The 19,624-nt window shown below is 42.1% G+C and overlaps 1 protein-coding gene and 1 long non-coding RNA gene across 4 annotated transcripts in view; one reads left to right on the top strand and one right to left on the bottom strand.

Moving 5' to 3' along the window:
* The window catches only part of LOC147795490 (dynein axonemal heavy chain 12-like), a 49,306-nt gene extending 32,481 nt beyond the window's left edge, over positions 1–16,825 (top strand). For 2 of the 3 annotated variants that reach the window (XM_087131803.1, XM_087131805.1), the window contains 26 exons: positions 336–512; positions 931–1,152; positions 1,663–1,876; positions 2,051–2,219; positions 2,752–2,899; positions 3,131–3,276; positions 3,704–3,918; positions 4,494–4,686; positions 5,099–5,258; positions 5,645–5,850; positions 6,479–6,619; positions 7,662–7,682; positions 8,895–9,053; positions 9,375–9,519; positions 9,928–10,152; positions 10,611–10,790; positions 11,061–11,201; positions 11,341–11,478; positions 11,700–11,933; positions 12,512–12,697; positions 13,043–13,146; positions 13,514–13,625; positions 13,907–14,137; positions 14,465–14,556; positions 14,728–14,795; positions 15,143–16,825. In XM_087131803.1, coding sequence (XP_086987929.1) covers positions 336–512; positions 931–1,152; positions 1,663–1,876; positions 2,051–2,219; positions 2,752–2,899; positions 3,131–3,276; positions 3,704–3,918; positions 4,494–4,686; positions 5,099–5,258; positions 5,645–5,850; positions 6,479–6,619; positions 7,662–7,682; positions 8,895–9,053; positions 9,375–9,519; positions 9,928–10,152; positions 10,611–10,790; positions 11,061–11,201; positions 11,341–11,478; positions 11,700–11,933; positions 12,512–12,697; positions 13,043–13,146; positions 13,514–13,625; positions 13,907–14,137; positions 14,465–14,556; positions 14,728–14,795; positions 15,143–15,333 — 4,218 coding nt within the window. In that variant the 3' untranslated portion in view covers positions 15,334–16,825. The remainder of the gene's footprint in view (positions 1–335; positions 513–930; positions 1,153–1,662; positions 1,877–2,050; positions 2,220–2,751; positions 2,900–3,130; positions 3,277–3,703; positions 3,919–4,493; positions 4,687–5,098; positions 5,259–5,644; positions 5,851–6,478; positions 6,620–7,661; positions 7,683–8,894; positions 9,054–9,374; positions 9,520–9,927; positions 10,153–10,610; positions 10,791–11,060; positions 11,202–11,340; positions 11,479–11,699; positions 11,934–12,511; positions 12,698–13,042; positions 13,147–13,513; positions 13,626–13,906; positions 14,138–14,464; positions 14,557–14,727; positions 14,796–15,142) is intronic. The other variant, XM_087131804.1, reaches the window with a different exon arrangement.
* On the bottom strand, positions 16,822–19,553 carry LOC147795491 (uncharacterized). The gene is made up of 2 exons (XR_015423844.1): positions 19,026–19,553; positions 16,822–18,445 (listed from the first exon to the last, which is right to left on the bottom strand). It is a non-coding gene; the product is annotated as an uncharacterized LOC147795491 (long non-coding RNA).
* Positions 19,554–19,624: the final 71 nt, after the last annotated feature.

The following is a 19,624-nucleotide window of genomic DNA, read 5'->3' on the forward strand; positions in this document are numbered from 1 at the left end:
AGGTACCTCTTAAAATCCTGTTAAACCTTATTAAACCTTGAGGTAACCCTCCTTTCATAAATGATTAAACGTTCGGATCTAAGAAAAAAAACCAAAATATCTAGCAGTGATTTGGTTAAGAGTGCCGTGATGCAGTGATTGCGCTTTAATGCAGCGATGCGTGGGTTTAAATACCGACAGAAATCACGGTACTTGTGTTCATAGGTAAGACACTCGACTGTGATTACTTGTATCCAAATAAGGAGGAACTGGGGTTGCAATAATGCAAGGAATACAGGAAATATTAGGCGCAACCAAGAAATTAAGTTTTGCCTTTGCTGACATCTTGCCTGTAGGTTATCGAGAAGGAATCGGTTGAAGTAGCAGCTACTAGCGAGGTGGTTCGTAAGGAGGAAGAAGCAGCCAACGTGCAGGCGGCCGCAGCGCAAGCCTTGAAGGATGAATGCGAGAGTGATCTGGCCGAAGCTATCCCTGCCCTGGAAGCAGCTCTCGCTGCTCTCAACACACTTAAGGTACAGTGCATGTCCAGCACCATTGGTCACTGGTCCTAGTCTGAAGTTGTGACTATCGTGTAAAATTTTCACCTGCTTCAGCTCATCCAGATTTTTGTGCTCAGCAGACAAATTGTTGCGCGTAGCAGTTTTGTAAAATTTGCCTTTCCGTGCAAAAGTGATAGAGTAATCACCCTGACACCTTTCCTGGTTGTGTTTCTCAAAGCCTTGTGCTCATTAATCTTATTATTGAAATTATTAGATATGCTTACTCTAGTTTCTTGAAACATTTTTGCGTCTTTGTTTTATATCAACCATTTATAAATTGCCTGTTCTTGCTTATGGAAGCTCAAAAGCTCTTCTCTCAACGTTGGATATGTTTTATCAGTTTGACGTCCTCCTTAATGCTTTTGTGTATCAATCACCTGTACATCTGCAGCCTGCAGATATTGCTGTAGTCAAGACTATGAAGAACCCGCCGTCTGGCGTCAAGCTGGTCATGGCTGCCGTCTGTGTCATGCGCGACATCAAACCGGAGAAGATCAATGACCCTGCCGGCACAGGGGGCAAGATCTTGGACTACTGGGGCCCCTCCAAGAAGCTAGTCGGTGACATGAACTTCCTGAACTTGCTCAAGACGTACGACAGGGACAACATTCCTGTAAGTGATACTGAACGACCTTTGAACTTTGCTTCACAAATGCCCATAAGCCACTGCCGTTGCTCCAGAAGATGTCAGGTTGTCGCAATAGCTTAACCTCATGGGTTTCGACAATAGGGTGCATCTTGTAAATAGGCTGTCAAGCGAATTGTTCATCAAAGACCATTCTCTATGAAAAATGAGCATGTTGCAACATGTCCATGTTTAAGTTTGCCTCAGTAACAAGCATATTTAAGCAACTTTTCAGTTTGACAAAATAAGCCTGTGATTTTTAAACGTTGATCTCAAGAACTGGTGGCTGTTCATCTGAGGGCACGTCTTTAGTCCTCTTTCATAGGCATGAGTACACGCTTGTCACTGCCATTGTTTTTGTTATCTCATTTCAAGAAATGCCGGTAGACAAGTTTTATTTCACTGCATCTTAGACATTATGCAATACACTTTCTGTTGAAATTGATTGACGTTTAATGATGTACTCACATTGTTTGGGTTACAATTTCTTCCAACCAGGCCCACATCATGAAAAAAATCCGCACTGAGTACATCCCCAACCCTGAGTTCGACCCAGTCAAGGTAGCCAAAGCCTCCTCAGCAGCTGAAGGTCTGTGTAAATGGGTGCTAGCCATGGAAGTCTATGACAGGGTAGCCAAGGTGGTAGCCCCAAAGAAGGAGAAACTCCGAGAGGCTGAGGCTGACCTCAGTGAGACTATGACTCTGCTCAATGGTAAGCTTTTTGGTTCTTACTTTAAAACTGGAGCGGTGCTAGTTTAGGGATGGACTCGTTCTGATGAGTAATGAGTACAGAAACTCATTCAATACTGTTTCCACAGAGGGGCTTACTTTTACAGGGAACCCTCCCAGTAGTGTTTTAACATTCTTTCCTCTTGTTTCCTTCCAGCCAAGAGATCGGAGTTGCGTGCGGTAGAGGAGCGCTTGGCCAACCTGAAGCAGCAATTCAAAGACATGACGGACAAGAAGGAACAGTTGGAACAGCAAGTAGACCTGTGTGCCAAGAAGCTGGACCGAGCCGAGAAGCTAATCGGTGGTCTGGGTGGAGAAAAAGACAGGTCGGGGCTGGGGGATTCTAGATTGATAGTCTAGCTTACAATTATTTACAATGCCGGGATTCCAAACATACTTGTTCTCCCTTGTTTAGTTTTGAAGTAGTGTTACATTTGTCCAAACGTTTTAGAGACATTGAAAAAAGAATGGGTTAGTTTCGGGAAAAGAGGGTGTCCCTGGGTAATGTGCCTTGGATTATTTTGTCATTTTATACACGATAACATCACTGAAGACTCCCAATATACCTTAGAAAGGTCTGTTCAACTGTTCAATCAAATATTGAAGTGACACGGTTTACTACAAAAAATCAAGTGTCCCAGATTGTTTGGATCCATGCATATAAAGGTTGAAGAAAGCCCCTGCCTCTGAAAACTGGTCAAAAGGAAGTAAATTGGGTGACGGTGAAGGCTTCAACAGCGCTTTGTAGAGCCAAAGAAATCTTGTTTAAATTATATGACATGCTTTATTTTTTGTCACGTTCAGGGAGTCCCCACCTTTCCAAAGTGATCCTCAAATTATCGTTTTTCTCTCTGACAGGTGGACCACGGCTGCAGCCAACCTGCAGAATATCTACGACAACTTGATGGGGGATGTCTTGATCTCGTCAGGTGTCATTGCTTATCTGGGCGCCTTCACCTCAGCGTTCAGGCACAGGTGTACAAGTGACTGGACCAAATTATGCACGGTAGGTTTCCAGTCTTTTAAGGTGGAATTGAAAAAAAAAAGAAGCAAGACCACAAACAGCTATGGGTATTTCGACACCTGCAACATAAAAAAATTGGCCAATTTTGTGGCTTTAATTCTTTCATATGAAAATGTGAACGTTATCATAATTTAAAGTTATTATTCATAAACTGTTAAATTGCAATGACAAATGAGAGTTGAATGACCTTATGTTGCTATCTCGTGTCTTTAGATGAAGAAGATCCCTTCTTCGGATGAGTTCTCCCTGAGCAAGACCCTCGGTGAGCCCATCAAGATCCGAGCTTGGAACATCGCTGGGTTGCCCACAGATGCCTTCTCCGTGGACAACGGTGTCATCGTTGACAACTCCAGGAGATGGTAGGAAACCCTGTGCTCGTTTGTGTTAACCAACAACTTTATTCAGGAACATATCTGTTGTTTGACAGGGAGGCCCGTAGATCTACTCCTCTTGGAAATCTTTCTTTTCTCGTGTTGGGGAGCATTGGTTGACATTCAAAAGTTATGTTGTGATGTTGGCAGATGCAAGAGTTATAACAATCAATTACAAAACACAGGTGACAGAAGGGGTCACGGAGTCGTCTTTGTCTCACTCCATTTTAAAACGTTTCCTTACCCTTTTTGAAAATTCGATCTCACTTCCCTTTTCCGAATTGTTAGATTCCACATCATAAAATCTTCCCTCCCAACTTCTGCAAGATGCTCCACTGCTGCTGTTTACAAACAGTTCTCTGTCCTCACTCCACGTAGTCAATCCATACTTCAATTTGCTTGGATCCCTCTTCAGGCCGCTGATGATCGACCCCCAGGGCCAGGCCAACAAGTGGGTCAAGAACTCTGAGAAGGACAACAACCTGTCGGTCATCAAGCTGACGGACAACGACTACATGCGCATCCTGGAGAATTGCCTGCAATTTGGCACGCCGTTGCTGCTGGAGAACGTTGGAGAGGAGCTGGACCCGTCACTGGAACCCCTGCTGCTCAAGCAGACCTTCAAACAAGGTGAGTTGGATTCATTCTTTTTTTTCACCTTGCCATATCGGAAAAAACAAGAAACCATTGACATGGTGTATTTATGCAGCCTATCAAAATTCAAAGAGAGTTATGTACTGGTGTGAGATTTGACTGTTACTGTACTCATAGCATTGAAAATTTAGATATTACCAGTAATCCAAAGCTTAGTAGGATATCTAGGTATGCTGCTCTCTAACAGAGATGGTGTAGATTCATGCCATTTGGCTGTCTATGGTTGTACACTGTGCAAGCTGTTGGCTGTTCTCAAAGGTGCACCACTTTGATAATGTCTCCTTTGAAAGAATTGCCTGCTTTGAGAGAGGAATCTATTCAATACAGGTGTTTCTCAGTAGCGTGCCTCCAAGAGTTTGCAATGCATTGACCAATCGCAGTGCGCAATATCTGTCGACCCAGTGCGTGTTTGGAAAGGGTGGACAGATTTCATGCACTGTGATTGGTCAATACTCAAGTCGTTTACCCAAAGCAAGTCAGCAACTGTTGCGCTGCATTTTTCAACAACCTAAAATTCACAGCCCCCGCTCCTTTCAACTTGACTTGAGCAGGTGGCGTGGAGTGCATCCGTCTGGGCGAGAACGTGATTGAATACTCACAGGATTTCCGCTTCTACATCACCACCAAGCTGCGCAATCCCCACTACCTGCCCGAGGTGGCCACCAAGGTCTCCCTGCTGAACTTCATGATCACGCCGGATGGTCTGGAGGACCAGCTCCTGGGTATCGTGGTGGCCAAAGAAAGGTGCGTCAAGTGAAAAAACACAAAGAACAAACAAGAAAACAGGTTTTCCTTGAGCCTTAAGTTGTGGAATCATTGAAGGGTTGTATGTTTCATTTGTAAGTTTACATGGCAGTTCCATTCGCTGGAAATAGACAAGGTTTGCTTTGCAGAAAGACATGTCTGCTAAATTTCCATCGGATGTGCGGGGTGTGCAAATGAATGTCAGGTTGTTTTGCTAATAACCTCATTGAGCAATGTTTTGTGGATCATGAACTATGGCTCTGAAAGCTTCCAGACTTGTGAACTGCTTGTTTTGTGCTTGCCACGCAATACAAATGGAAATCACTGTTTTAATCATGCTGTCTCATTCATCTTGGGGAATAAAGCATCAGTAAGATTGTGCCGCGTCAATTACCACTTCCTCTCATTGCAGACCGGAGCTTGAAGAAGAACGGCAGGCCATGGTCCTCCAGAGTGCAGCTAACAAGAGACAGCTCAAGGAGATTGAAGACAAGATCCTGGAGACCCTCTCCTCCTCTGAGGGGAACATCTTGGAAGATGAGACAGCCATCCGCATCCTAGACTCCTCCAAGGTACGCCCAAGATCATCAAGAAGTTGGTTCAGATCACTTACAAGAACACACAGAATCTCTTGGATCCAATCAATAGCGCCCTCTTTCCAGCCAGACTTACTTAGTACATAGAAGTTCAGTCTATCAAGACTCCACTGTGCTATGTTTTTCCTCAACTGATTTTCTGGAATACGGAAAAACGAAAATACATGAAACACTGCCGTGTGGTCACTACACTCTAAAAACTTTGGCTGTATTCATGACGTTTCCTCACCAAAACACCAAAGAAGTGGTTGTTGAAATCATCCAACTCTGATAGCACAGCAGCTGCTGATCTGTAACGGTGGCTTTAATTTTCTCTGTGAAGTGACTTCAAAATAATGCATTCTCCTCCCTCTTCCTTCAAGGTTCTCTCGGATGAGATCTCCAAGAAGCAGAAGATCGCCGAGGAGACGGAGATGAAGTTGAATGAGTCACGGGCCGGCTACCGGCCCATCGCCAAGCACTCCAGTGTCTTGTTCTTCAGCATCGCCGACCTGCCCAACATCGACCCCATGTACCAGTACTCACTGATGTGGTTTGTCAATCTCTACATCAACTCCATCCATGACAGGTGAGGGGAGGCGTGGCCCCTAGACTCTTTATATTTGGAGAGAGCAGTGATGGCTGTGATGGCATGTGGCTTAGTGATGATGTGGACCTTTCCCCTTTTTTTCCATGCTATGATTCAGTGTTTGAGAAATTCAGTGGAGCATATAACATTTAGGAGACAGTCAGTGTCGAAGGCTATGCTAAGTGAAAATGCATATTTTTTCACCCAAGGCTTTTGATTCATCTCAATACCAGAATGAAGAATTTGGATGAATCTTTGAGTTTTGTTGTTATGAGCTGTCTTTAAGTCATTTCTCATATGGACATGCAAATCTCACACATCTGATTTTTTTCCCCACATTATCCTGGATTTTTTTATTAAGAGCAAATTTTCAACTGTGTGAATTGCTTAAGACAACTTGCTAGTGAAACAAATCTGAAAAACCGAATTCACCTTTGTTAATAGCTTAGGCTTGGAGTCGTTGGTCCCACGTGTCTTGTACTTCTTTCCTCTCTTGTAGTAGCAGCCATGTGGCCTCGGCTTGTACCCTAGGGAACACAGCAACCTTAAGATGGTTGCTGTTAATATAAACACATTTGCAGCATTTGTTTCTAAGTTGACAATAATTTTCCTGTTTCCGTTTCTATAGCAACAAGTCCAAGATCCTTGAGAAGCGACTGCGGTATCTGTCAGACCACTTCACCTACAACCTGTATTGCAACGTCTGCCGGTCACTCTTTGAGAAGGATAAGCTCCTTTTCTCCTTCATACTCTGCACAAACATCCTCATGTAAGTACAAACAGAAGTAGGCAGCCACTCGTTAGAGGCATCTCTTCTCCTGATACCATTCAGGTTACGGACACCTTAGGGTCTCATCAAGATTATTACCCGTCATTCGTTGTGGCAGTTCTTTCCTTAGTGCTTTCTGAGAGCATAGCAGAAAAATAGACAAAAGTTGAATCAGGTGGTACTCGAACCCTCAGCCTTCTGCCTGCAAGTGCTTTATTGGATTCAGTTGACCAGGTGACCCTTGTGGGCTGGCCAGAGTTCATGCCATGAGTGAAAATGCTATGACCATTCTTGTTAAATGGTATACAGATTAAAAAATGTGGAGAAGGCTTTTACTGTGAGTTGGTTTCAATAATCCACTTCAATATTTCAAAATGGCCACTCAGGAATAAAGCATGTGTACCAGTTGGTGTACAGCTAAGCTTAATAGGGCAGACATCGTGCATATGTGTTGCTGTTCCCGAGTGACCTTGGGCACTTTCCACAGGGACGTGCGCTGTCGGAATATCATAGTGGCGTGTATAAGCCACCATAAAAAGAATAAGTCTGATGAGAGCTCGGGACCTGCTTGTCAGGAGGCTGCTCGGATTTTATCACCATCAACGTAGATAATGCTTGATGTAACCTTTTGTTCACACCCCCCCCCAACATCAGCCCCAGCCCACCCTGCATCATTCAGATTCCCTTAATTTAACATTCAGTATTCCATGTGTGTAGGATTCCCATTGACCTTCTAATGAATATGCATGACCTGCTTACTATCATTGGCCAAAACATTCTGCAAACATAGCTCCTATCTGAGGCCAGTGCATCATTGCAGTATATATTCATTCATTTTTCTAGCACCACATTTGCATAGATATGCAAATTTAGATATTATACCCCTTGCTTGACTCTAGATCAAGCTTAATCCTGCGTATCCAAACATCTCCCACCTGCTTTCTGAATATTCATGAGCATGTGCAATTTAAACATCTCACCAATTATTTTTCCTCTATGCATGTTTCATTTTTTCTTACAACCATTCCTATCATCCACACAGTGCGGAGGGCGACCAGCATGCGTAAGTTACCCCCACAGTCTTTATCATTTTTTTCAGTTTACTAATTGTAAATCATATATTTATTTCAAATTTGACATTTCACATTGTACAATTTCATATACTTAATTTGATCTTTAATTGTTTTACATTCAGCTATAATTTTGATTTTTAATGCATTACTGTACTCCATTGATAATATAATGGCTATTGAATATCAGTTCATTTTTTTGTTCAAGGACTTCCTGAAATGTGTTATCCCAAAAAAATTGAAGAGAGCAGTTATTATTTCATGTTGTGAGATGTTTTTAAACCAATGGTAGCTCATGTGTTGGCCATTGATGTGTTGATATTCCATCCCAGTTTTTGGAAAAATGATCTTTTAGGAATTTTAAAACAGCACTTTGCAGCTGTGTTGTGCTGTATTTTTCTCAAAGTTGTTCGTTTTCAATAACATTTGAATCGTGGGTGAATGTTCGTTCTGGTTGTTTTATCGCTTGACCGTTGCAACAGAAAGGCTCCAATATTTTCAGAAAACAAAGCAAACAATTTAGTTGAAAAATTTCACAAACCCAGACTTCCAAAATTGAATGGTCATCTCAGATTACAGGGCAATGGTGATTATTTAAATTTTGAATTGTAAGGTACGTTGTCACAAGCAAATAATGTCTTCACATTTTGGTGCCGCCCTACTGTTGCAGTGGATCAGTGTCATGAGATTTACAGTAATCCTTTTAACGAAGAGACCACTTCATTAGTGCCAACATGGTTGTTTCACAAGGAACCAGAAACAATTTTAAACAAGACAAACTCCCATTTACATGGACAGTGATTGTCATAGTTTAGTGAAGTGAAATCATTTCTTCGAAGATATTTCAGATTTCCAAGAGTTAGGGTTATTTGAATATCTCTGTCAAGTTGAAGACAGACTTTGCCTTGTTGTGTGAATTGATCCGTGATGGTTTATTTAAAGACTTCCCTTGATAAGTTAATTTGACCAGTGACAATAAAGCCCTTGGTTGTGAGATTCACAATGCAGCCATCATAGGTCACTGTTTCTAGTTTCAAGTCGTGGACACGTCAAGTACATTTTCATCAGTTCCATCACATTTTTATTCAAGTCAAGGAAGACGGGCAAAATCCCTAGCTTTGTCTTCCTCACTCTTGACATCATACTCTCATGTACAGCTCTTTGACCTCCCTTCTTACACCTCTTCCCTTCATCCTGGTTGACAGGGACAAGAAGGAGATGGACCAGGAGGAGTTCATGTTCTTCCTGACGGGCGGCGTGGGGCTAGAGAACAAGCTGGAAAATCCTGACCCCTCCTGGCTCTCGGACAGGAGCTGGGACGAGATCTGTCGCATGTGTGACCGGCAGGCCTTCAAAGGATTCAGGTAGTACAGTCAAGTGATTATTGTGAGTTTTATACGAGTGGAAAAAATGACATCTGAAGTCATGGATCTTACTTCCCATGTGTTCTGTGAAGGATTTCAAAACCAACAAAAACTTCTGCTGCTTGGACTTTCTGTCTTTTTATAAACTTACAACAAGCTTGATCTGCACACCAGATTTTGTTCGTAAACAAAAATGGACACCTTGTGTGAGAGTCCATACAAGATGACAACTCTGGATAATCATTTGCTCCATTGAACATGAGATCATTGCAGATATGCTGACTTTGTGCCTCTTGATTTGTTGCCCTTCCCATTCCATAGGGATCACTTCCAGGACCACTTGGAGGATTGGAGAGCACTGTACAACAGCAAGGAGCCCCACAGAGAGACTTTCCCCGCCCCCTGGAGTGAGAAGCTCTCCGACTTCCAGAAGGCAATTGTCATCAGGTGTCTCAGACCGGACAAGGTTAGAAACTGGCATTTTTTGTTGTGCACTCTTTTAGAAAATCTCCCTGTCTTGTCAGAGTTAACATGTTCGTCGCCTTTCTTTGAGAGTTGTACCATTGATTATCATGTCGTATTTCAAAAGACTCATTTCGAAGTTCAAACCATAATTGAGAGCAGGAGACGCTTGGTTTTCCAACACCTTTCATATAAATGTACTTCTTAAAATGCCTTTTTTTGATTTGGTATGTGTTATCTAACTTTGGTGTGACATCATGGCAATTTGAAATTTCTCAGATGAAGAAAAGTTCATTAGGTGTCAGAGTAAAGTTTTTACTTTGTTTTCTGTGCCGTTTGGACTTTTCGTCTCGTTTTTGTCTGGCAACCCAGCCGATAACCTACATTAAAACTCCTGCCTTTATTCCTGTAGGTGGGGCCACTGGTCACCGACTTTGTCATCAGCAAGCTGGGCCAGAAGTTTGTCCAGCCTCCCCCCTTTGACCTGGCCAAGAGTTTCACCGACTCCCACTCCTGCGCCCCACTCATCTTTGTCCTGTCCCCCGGCGCCGACCCCATGGCCGCCCTGCTGAAGTTTGCCGGCGACAAGGGGTTCAGCGGGGAGAAATTCAACGCCATATCACTGGGACAGGGACAGGTCAGAGTTTGCTCAAGTTTTCAGACTAGAAATATTCACATGTGTTATTTTATCATCAAGTTAGGAACAATTTAACATCAAACTCTAAACTTGTCAAGTAAACAATGGCGGTCTTTCTTAATGAAGTCCTGATGGTACCAAGTGTTCTACTCTCAGCACAACTAATTCTGAAGAATGTGTTCAATCATAATTAAACAACAGTAGTGCAGCGTTACCTTTACTTACTTTGACAACTTACAAATGCTAGTTCAACATGTAAGGCTATAAGTTGTAAGACAGAGTTGTATTAAAATGAGTAGAGTAGAAAACCAGTCAATTCCTTGAAGTTAATCTTGATAACAATCTGCAAACATATGATGTTCTTTTAATATCAGTATGCTTGAATCTTCTAAAGAAGACAACCTTTTCAAGCACGTGTAGACTAAAGCATTGCTTCCGCCTTGTTTTTTTTAACCTAGGGTCCTGTGGCAGCCAAGCTGATTGAGGCAGCCAAGCAGGATGGCACCTGGGTGGTGCTGCAGAACTGCCACCTGGCGGTCTCCTGGATGACGGCGCTGGAGAAGATCTGTGAGGATTTTACCCCAGAGACAGTCAATCCAGACTTCAGGCTGTGGCTGACCAGCTATCCATCAGACAAGGTACCCGACCAAATTCATATCTATAATGTAAAGGACTATTTCTACACAGGAAATGTGGTTTTTAAAAATCAAATGTCCCTACTCGGCCAAAATTGGCACGGTACCAGACACAGCATTTTGGCCGGTCATCAGTTTTTCCTAACCTTGTTTGTTGAGCACCTTTCTGATTCACACAAAACATTGCCCAAAGTTAGTGCAGCTTCTTGTGGACAATCAGAATTGTATCCCATTGCTCAACATCGCCTATTTTTCTAATTTTTCCTCAATCAGTTCCCAGTCACTGTTCTCCAGAACGGTGTGAAGATGACAAACGAACCACCAACAGGTTTGCGGATGAACCTACTGCAGTCGTACCTCAGCGATCCAATAAGTGACGAGGAATTCTTCGCATCGTGCCCTGGGAAGGAGGGGGTCAGTATTCATTTCTTAAGCTCTTGTATTTTATATTTAGAAGTGAACTTGGCAAAAACAGTAAGTTAACCCCCTTATTTTCAGCATAAAAATTTATTTGTGTATATTAAATAATTCCTAAATGCTCTTTCATTTCAAGGCTTGGGAAAAGTTGCTGTTTGGAATGTGTTTTTTCCACGCCCTGGTACAAGAACGGCGAAAGTTTGGCCCTCTAGGCTGGAACATTCCTTACGGTTTCAACGAGTCAGATCTCCGCATTAGCATCAGACAGTTACAGGTAAGACGTCAATCATACCGCTAATCATCGTCCAGGTTTATCATTTTTGCTCAAATTGAGTTGCGAAGCAAGCTTATGTTTATTTCATCGCCCATTCAGATCATGGTGCGTGCTTTCTTCAGAAAGGCAAAAGAGAAAGAACAATTGATGTCCTGTTACTGAATATTCAGTAGTCTGTATGCATATTCATGACATTCCTTCCTTCCCATTCATCCATGCAGATGTTTGTTAATGACTACAATGAGGTGCAGTACGATGCCGTCTCCTACCTGACGGGTGAGTGCAACTACGGTGGCCGCGTGACGGATGACCGCGACCGACGCTGCCTGCTGACCATCCTGGCTGATTTCATCAATCCCCAGATTGTCTCCGACCCCAAGTACAAGTTCTCCCCCAGCGGCATCTACTATGCCCCACCCAAGAGCTCTTACGAGGAGTACTTGGAATTCATCAAGGTGGGTGAAAACTTCCCTTCCAAAACAAACATCAAGATAAGTAGACCGATGGCCTAATTTTTTCTCAGTCTGGTTAAGTAGTAGCACTTTTGCTCCGAATCACATTTTTTAGAAGGTTCCATGTTGCCTTTGATGAAGGGTCTGCCTAGGGATTTTTGTAACTTTACATTTAAAGAGATTCCGAGATCAGTGAAGTGGAACTACCAACGTAGAGTCCCAAAACCTGCACTGCCAACACATCCAGGGGCTACGTACATTTTCATACTCCTGTGTAGGAAACTGATTGCTCATTTTTGCTGGTAAACATTCAAAGGATACCAAGCCCCATGTGGAGTACTACCGGTGAGCTCTAGCTTCCCAAATCCTGTAAAAGTCTCCCAAAGTTCCTTTTCGGTCTAAATGGACCTGAGATGGTGGACGGTAAAGACAGATAGTAGGAGAACTTTACTATTCAGACTTTTAAGGATCGAAACTAAATGACTGGGAATTTGCCTGAAAGGAGAGATGTTAAAACATTTCTCTGGTCAACCAGTATGTCATATCAAGTGTCTTGTCTTCATCTCATCGTGTGTCATCAGGGCCTTCCTCTATCCCAAGAGCCCGAGATCTTTGGCATGCACGAGAACGTGGACATCTCCAAGTCACTGCAGGAGACAAGGCAGATCTTTGATTCCATCCTGCTGACCCAGGGAGGCCGGGCCAGCGCCGGGGGAGGCAAAACGGACGACGTGCTATATGAAATCGCCCATGACATCCTGTCCAAGGTGGGATCCCACAGACAGTCTTTAATTTGTCATTTTAAGTGGTAACAGTTCAGTGGTAACCTCTCCCTTCGTAGAGCACTGAAAACCTGACACAAACTCTAGACAAAATCTGATTCTGATGTTGAAACCTGAACGGTTTAAAATTAAAACTTTACTGATTATGCCACCCTTGAGGGAAGTGTTGTAAATCGGTGCACCGTTCCGTCATCATGACGTGCAGTTTCATTGATATGTCCTGTCTAAATTCAGTCACTGTTGAAACAACCTTTTACTGGAAACATTGAAATTACTGACTGTAGTTTGTTTTTGTTTATTTATTTATTTTTTTTTATTTTTTTGCTCCAGTTGCCCAAGGACTATGATTTGGAGGCAGCTCTAAAGAAGTTCCCAGTAGTGTACAACGAGAGCATGAACACTGTATTGGTGCAGGAAATGGAACGATTCAACAAGTAAGATTAATATATTCGTGTTTTGTCCATATCTCAAGAAATGGGGGTCCAAGCAGGGTTTTTTTCCAAATAAACAGTCATTTTCTCTGTGTGGTACCTTTTTCGAAGGGTGTGTAACAATTATCACTTAGCTTGCAAAATGAACTGTCCAGCTCATTTGTCAAGTCGGAGGATGTCTGCAAGTTGAGAATTATTTGCCCAAAGAAGCAGAACTCACAGTCTTAACAGTCAGGTATCGAGACTGGCTAAGCACTGGTCCTTGGCGTCTTTGGAGCCATTTACACCCATTATCAGCCATTGTACTTGGGTGTACTTTTGTATTTTGATTGTTCACCTGGCCTTGTTCTTTTTCATTGTTGCTTGTCAGTCTGATGCGGACCATCCGAAGCAGCCTGCAGAACCTGCAGAAAGCCATCAAGGGCCTGGTGGTCATGTCCTCGGAGCTGGAAGCCGTGGGCAGTAGCCTCCTCATTGGCAAGGTAGGCCTGTCACTCCTATGACGTGTAACCTGTTCTCGTCTCCACCCCTACCCACCACCACTCCCTCGCCTTTCCTTCCTCTTTTAGTCATCTATTGCATCAAGTTGTGCCCATTTGAATGCCTGTATCCGTTCAGTGCGCTGTGCCCGATCAGGAATCCTATGCGTTGCTCCAGCATTCACAGTTTGCTTCCAGAAGGCAATACTTACGGGGAAATGTGGTACGACATGATGTGCAAAGTTACGTTGGCGTAAGTCAGCTTTCGACGTGTCTATCCACAGGTGCCCGAGATGTGGGCCAAGCGATCCTACTCCACCCTCAAGCCTCTCGGCAGCTACATCACCGACTTCCTGGGGCGGCTCAAGTTCCTGCAGGACTGGTACGACAACCAGAAGCCGGACATCTTCTGGCTATCAGGTTTCTTCTTCACCCAGGCTTTCCTGACAGGCGCCATGCAGAACTACGCCCGCAAGTACACCATTCCCATCGACAAGTGCGGCTTTGAGTTTGAGGTAGGCTTGGAGGAGTTGTTGGCTCTGGCCGGTTTTAAAGAGATGCTTCATCCAAAGCGTAGTGATTTTTCATGACTTACCTCAGATAGCATTGCTTTTCATATGTCCTTAATTTGTATTTGCATGATCAGAGCACACTTATTTGTATCGGGAAGAAAATCCCTCTTTTGTAAGGCAAATAAGGATGTGTTTCACGCGTATTCTTCAGAAAACTTTTGAAGTACACCTTGTGTTGTTACATGAACAGTTACTTTGCCGTTTGCAAATTTTCGGTTAATGTGAGGCCCTGAAAAATTCAAGTCCAGCTTCATTTTTCCTCTCAAACAGGTCTTACCTTGTGAGACAGTGGACAAGCCTCCCGAGGATGGCGTGTACGTGAACGGTCTGTTCTTAGACGGAGCTCGCTGGGACCGAAAGAAGTGAGTATAGGCCTCACCCTCAGTAACATGTGACCCGTCGTGTTTTGTCGGAAGCAACAGCTACCTCTTAACATGGGTTATGATGGAGGTGATGACAGTGGTGGGGAAATTCTTTTGTTAATGATATTCTAATACCAAAGTGTTTATATTTGGCTTTTCTTTTTCTTGCAGGGGAATTCTTGCGGAGTCAATGCCCAAAGTTCTGTTTGACCCTGTTCCTGTGATCTGGATCAAGCCTGGTAAGTTGAATTACAAGGTCATGATTGTAGATGTGGCTTTATAGTAGAGGCCAAAGCAAATGGTACACTTCGAAGGAGAAAAAGCTATGAAAAAGTGGAAATGAAAACACAGAAAAATATCCTTCCAAGAGCGTCCAATGAATTAACAGACTTGTACTTCTTTGCTGTTTGAATTTTAAAGCCAAAATTTGATTTGGGTCCCTTGTCGGTCAGGTGGCCTTATTATAAGACTGACTTATGGACATACTACTACAAAACTGTAATTACCAGATATACTTGGAGACATCTTTGGCGTCAGCACAACATGTATTTCAATTCCTTGAATTTGTCATGAATTGCTTATTCAGGGAAGAAAGCCGAATTCAAGCCCAAAGCTGACTATGTGTGCCCCTTGTACAAGACCAGCGAACGCAGAGGCACGCTGTCAACAACTGGACACTCCACTAACTTTGTCCTGCCCATGGAGTTGCCAACCGATAAACCGGTCCAGCACTGGATCAAGAGAGGTGTAGCTCTGCTCTGCCAATTGGATGACTAGGGTTGATAAACTGGTTAATCCATAAGCAGTGGTTTGATATTAACTATTGCTGGATGTCTTGTACATACATTTATAAACAGGTTAATCTGTTTGATATAGTGATTGCAACACTGGGTTCAAAAAGAAAATTGCTGATTACCCTGGTAAGGGTTCATTGGGTAAGATACTCCCCGGTTATCTTTTAAGTTACAACGTTGAGTTCAAGGTTGTAAATATTTGGTTTGTGTTACTTATTTGTACATACATTGTTTGGATTTTGATAGTTCATGGAGTGTATTTCTATTGTGGATATTGCAGCCTTGGGAAATATACAGATTCCTTGGTACTTTTGTCCCAGCGCACATTGCAGGCAGAGGAGTTTTTCTTGTGTTTATTTGTTATTTCAATCTTTTGTTGAATTTTCTTTGGTTTTAGCCAAGATATATATCATAAAATGAACTTTTCCTGGAGGGAAAAATTGAAGTCTGATCTAGTTATTAATTGCTAAAAATGAGTACCTTTGGCCTTAATACAGTCAAAGAGAGTGCCTTTGTAATACCAAAATAAGCCGGTCATATTACATGTGTATATACTGTACAAATGATATTCTGATGTGTGGCTTACTTTGAAAGCAGCAGTGTGAGTTGACGGCAATGGAATACTTGCATAAAAGAAAAATTAGGAATGTTACGCTGACATTGATGACTTACAACACACATCGTGGAAGGGTTTCTCACCCTAAGGGTTTCTGGAATATCTTTATGGGTGGATTCTTCTGCCTCAAAAAACACCTTGGGCATTGCGACTAGGATATGTAAGAGTCCTTCCAAATCAAACACTGTGCAGTAAAACAGTGGTGTATTCGTAGCACTAACTACTCCACTGGGTACATTGTAACATTGGAACTAACAATGGCCTGGCAGAGGTGTCTTGATTTCATTGGTTTTTCCAAACCTGGCGTTTGAGTTTTGTTGGTGACACAAGTCCGAGGAAGGAACTGGCGTGATGAACCTGTATTTGCAGTCACCAATTGGAGTGTTCACTTATGATGAAGAGAAATGGAAAGCAAATTTAAACCCTTGAATTTTCTTCAATTATCCAAGTTAAAGTGAAGTTTAATACCGTTCAAAACATCCGACATTTTTTTTTCTTTTTAATGTCCAAATGATATCGCCATTAAGTGCTAGATGAAGATGAATTTCTGTTGAATCTTCAAACATACTATAAATAGTTGTTGTATCTTTCAGTGTCGGAACTCTGACTTGTGGAAAAGTATTTGAAAATGTATATTTTTAAAGTAAATGAATATAGAATTTAAAGAAGTTGACATTGAGTTAATATTGTTCAATTAACATTCCCTCCTCTTTTTGAAGCATTTTAAAAAGGAAAAACTTCCGTCCAAAAATCCAAACTATATTCTTTGTATTGAAGTCGCACCTTGATATTAAAAGAATGTGTACATTCCATTTGTACTGTGTGAAAGCAATAACAAAGGATTGACGTGGTATGTCCAGCTTCATTTTCCCGGAATTTATTTTTACTAATTGACGAGATCATATCTGCTAATCATGATACACAATTTGAATTTTGAATTCCCCACATTCATAATTTGCCCCGAAGAAAATAACTTTGCTAAGAGGCCATTCTGAGAAGGAATATAGTTTATTCCTTAAAAATTTGTATCAAAAGAAAAAGGCAAACAAGTAGAACCTCTGAGAGAGAAAAAAAGTTGGAAGTCAAGTGACCAACAAGGGAAATTGTGAGAATTACGACTTTCAGAATTTTTAACACAATTCACATGATTAGACAAATTAATAGGTAGTCCTTTTCTTGTTTCACTTTTTTTACCAAACTGTTCTAAGCTCTGATTACAGACACTGCTTTAATTCCCCACCAATATTCTTCTCAGCTACAACCCTTCAAAAGATTTCCCCTCATCCATCATCTCGTTACCAGAACAGCTCATAGAAGTACACGAACACATGCAACACAAGCCTTGCATTCAGTGGCAATACCTCCAATCGGATCCTGGTTCCTGCTGCTTAGAGTTGATAACTTTGAACTCTGAATCAACCATTTCACTATTCCAACTACCCATGCCAGGATAAGAATGTCAGAGGTCATTTGGGAAGAGCAAGAGCCACCACGAGGTATCGCGCATGCCAACTCACACCTGCTGAACAGTTTGAATTGGGTGCCTTGTGGTTGAACGACTTGCCTTTTTGAAATAATGAATTGGCTCATTCTCCAACAAAGAAATCACCTGACTGCACCTTTATGTCGGCTTAATTCTACAAGATTTGTTGAAGTTTTGTCTGCAGGGTCTCCCAATACTTTCACCTCGTACATAAAAGAAATTGCACGGCTTTCAATTGTGAATCAATCACAAGAAAATGGATTCCAAGATGGGGTTCTCTTGTGCAGAGTTCTTGGTTCCAAGTTCTCAGGTTCTTGGTTCTAATTGCCACAGGATTATGATACACAATAGCATACTTCATAATATTAATGGACTCCCACTTACTACCGCATGGTAACACTATTACATTGCATATAGTTACAGATGGTTCCCATAATGCTAGACTCAATATAATCAAGTATAACAAACATTTCCAACACGGTTAAACCAGACTGAAAAGTAATACCTACATGTACATGTATTACAACTTCTGACAATCAGCACAGCTTTGAAAGAGAATATTTGCCCATGTTCTAATTGACATGTCTGTTGACAATTGTCCTTTGATTGGTCAAACCGCTTCAAACTCAAACCCTGATTGGTTTAAAATTTAACAATCAGCAATCTCACTCGTCACTTTCCACATAAAACACTAATTCGAAAGCAATCTACAATTCTCTCTCAAAAGCTGTTTTTACTGCATACTTTAAAACCCATACAAATTACACCAGACTAGTCAGCAGACGTGTTGACAGTAATAGTTTTTCCCTTTGGATCATCAAATTTATCCATAACCCTAAGGCTGGACATCATACCTAAACCAAAGGAGAAGATGAGAAGTAAGATAAGACCCATAAAGAGACCCATCCATATGCCTTCAGTAAAGAAGCCTACACAATCGTTAGCTGGACCAAACTGTGGTACCTCCCCCTTCTTTGTGATTCCCGATGGTTGAACCTGAACAAAAATACCAAACAAAAACAAAACAAAATTTAGTCAGGTGCCTTTTCAGGATAAGATTTTGGTTGTGAGAACAATACGCGTGGACCCGTCAACAATTTACAGCACTAGACAGACCTGTGGGAGACAGGAACTTATGAATTAGAAATATTTGTGGTTATGTTAATTACCGAAAATGGGTCACTTGGGAGACCTTCCCATAGGAACGTGCACAAAATTTTTTCAAACTTCATCGTCCCATAATTCAATATTCCCTAATCCAATCTTAACCAAACTTCGGATGTTTTCCTTTCAGACCCTAATCTATCATCTCTCAAAATGTGGACGGTAAAAATTTTCCCCCTTTTGGTAGTTGGAGCATTAGGGAGACATTGAAATGTCTCCCAAGTGACCTATTTGGAAATATCAAAGATGACAAAATGGAGCTATTATGTAACTGTAAACTTCAAGAACAAAGCAAATTAAAGAATGGTTATCTTGAGTGACTTGTTTGTATCCTGCACTGCCACTTAAAATGATGGCAACAATGCTCAAGGTCACACCATGCTGGATCCTACTGACTCCAAAGCCAACCCACCTGCAACTCAGTGATCATGAGTTGTCCTGAGGTAACACCTTTGCGACCCTGCCGGGGTGAGAGGGTAAAGACGCCGTCTGAGCAGTGGTAGGAGAAACTGGTGGGGGTTTCAGTGATTCCGGTTTGGAGGTCGTACGTTTTGGTCGTCTCACTGCCCTCTGCAAACTCAACAAAGCTAGCTGACGATACTGTCCAGAAACTATTGGCTTTCTTTGGTGTTGTTATGAAGGTCAAACTGCAAAATGGTAGATGTATGAAGAAACATTTGTGAATGAGCACCAATCTCTCTATTAACCCCTTCAAGCTGGGTAAAAAGTTCCCTTGAATTACAACCTGCTGGGCGGTGTTTTATGATTTTGATTTTGACATTCGTATTCACCATGCTTTTATATGAATCGTGGCTGGGCGCTTTAAAAAAATGCCATTGTTACGTTTATTAGACTGTTACATAACGGCTTCTTTGTTCACCCTCGGCCCTGCCAATGCCCTATATATGCACATAGGGCATTGGCGACGGCATAATGGACGGCTTGACAACATACCCATGCAAAGTTTTCAGTGACCAAGTCACTTCCTATGGGTTGCGGGTTATATCCAAG

The sequence above is a fragment of the Acanthaster planci genome, unplaced genomic scaffold (genome assembly GCF_054643075.1).
Source record: "Acanthaster planci isolate LZ-2023a unplaced genomic scaffold, COTS_SCS Contig15, whole genome shotgun sequence".
Taxonomy (NCBI): Eukaryota; Metazoa; Echinodermata; class Asteroidea; order Valvatida; family Acanthasteridae; genus Acanthaster; species Acanthaster planci.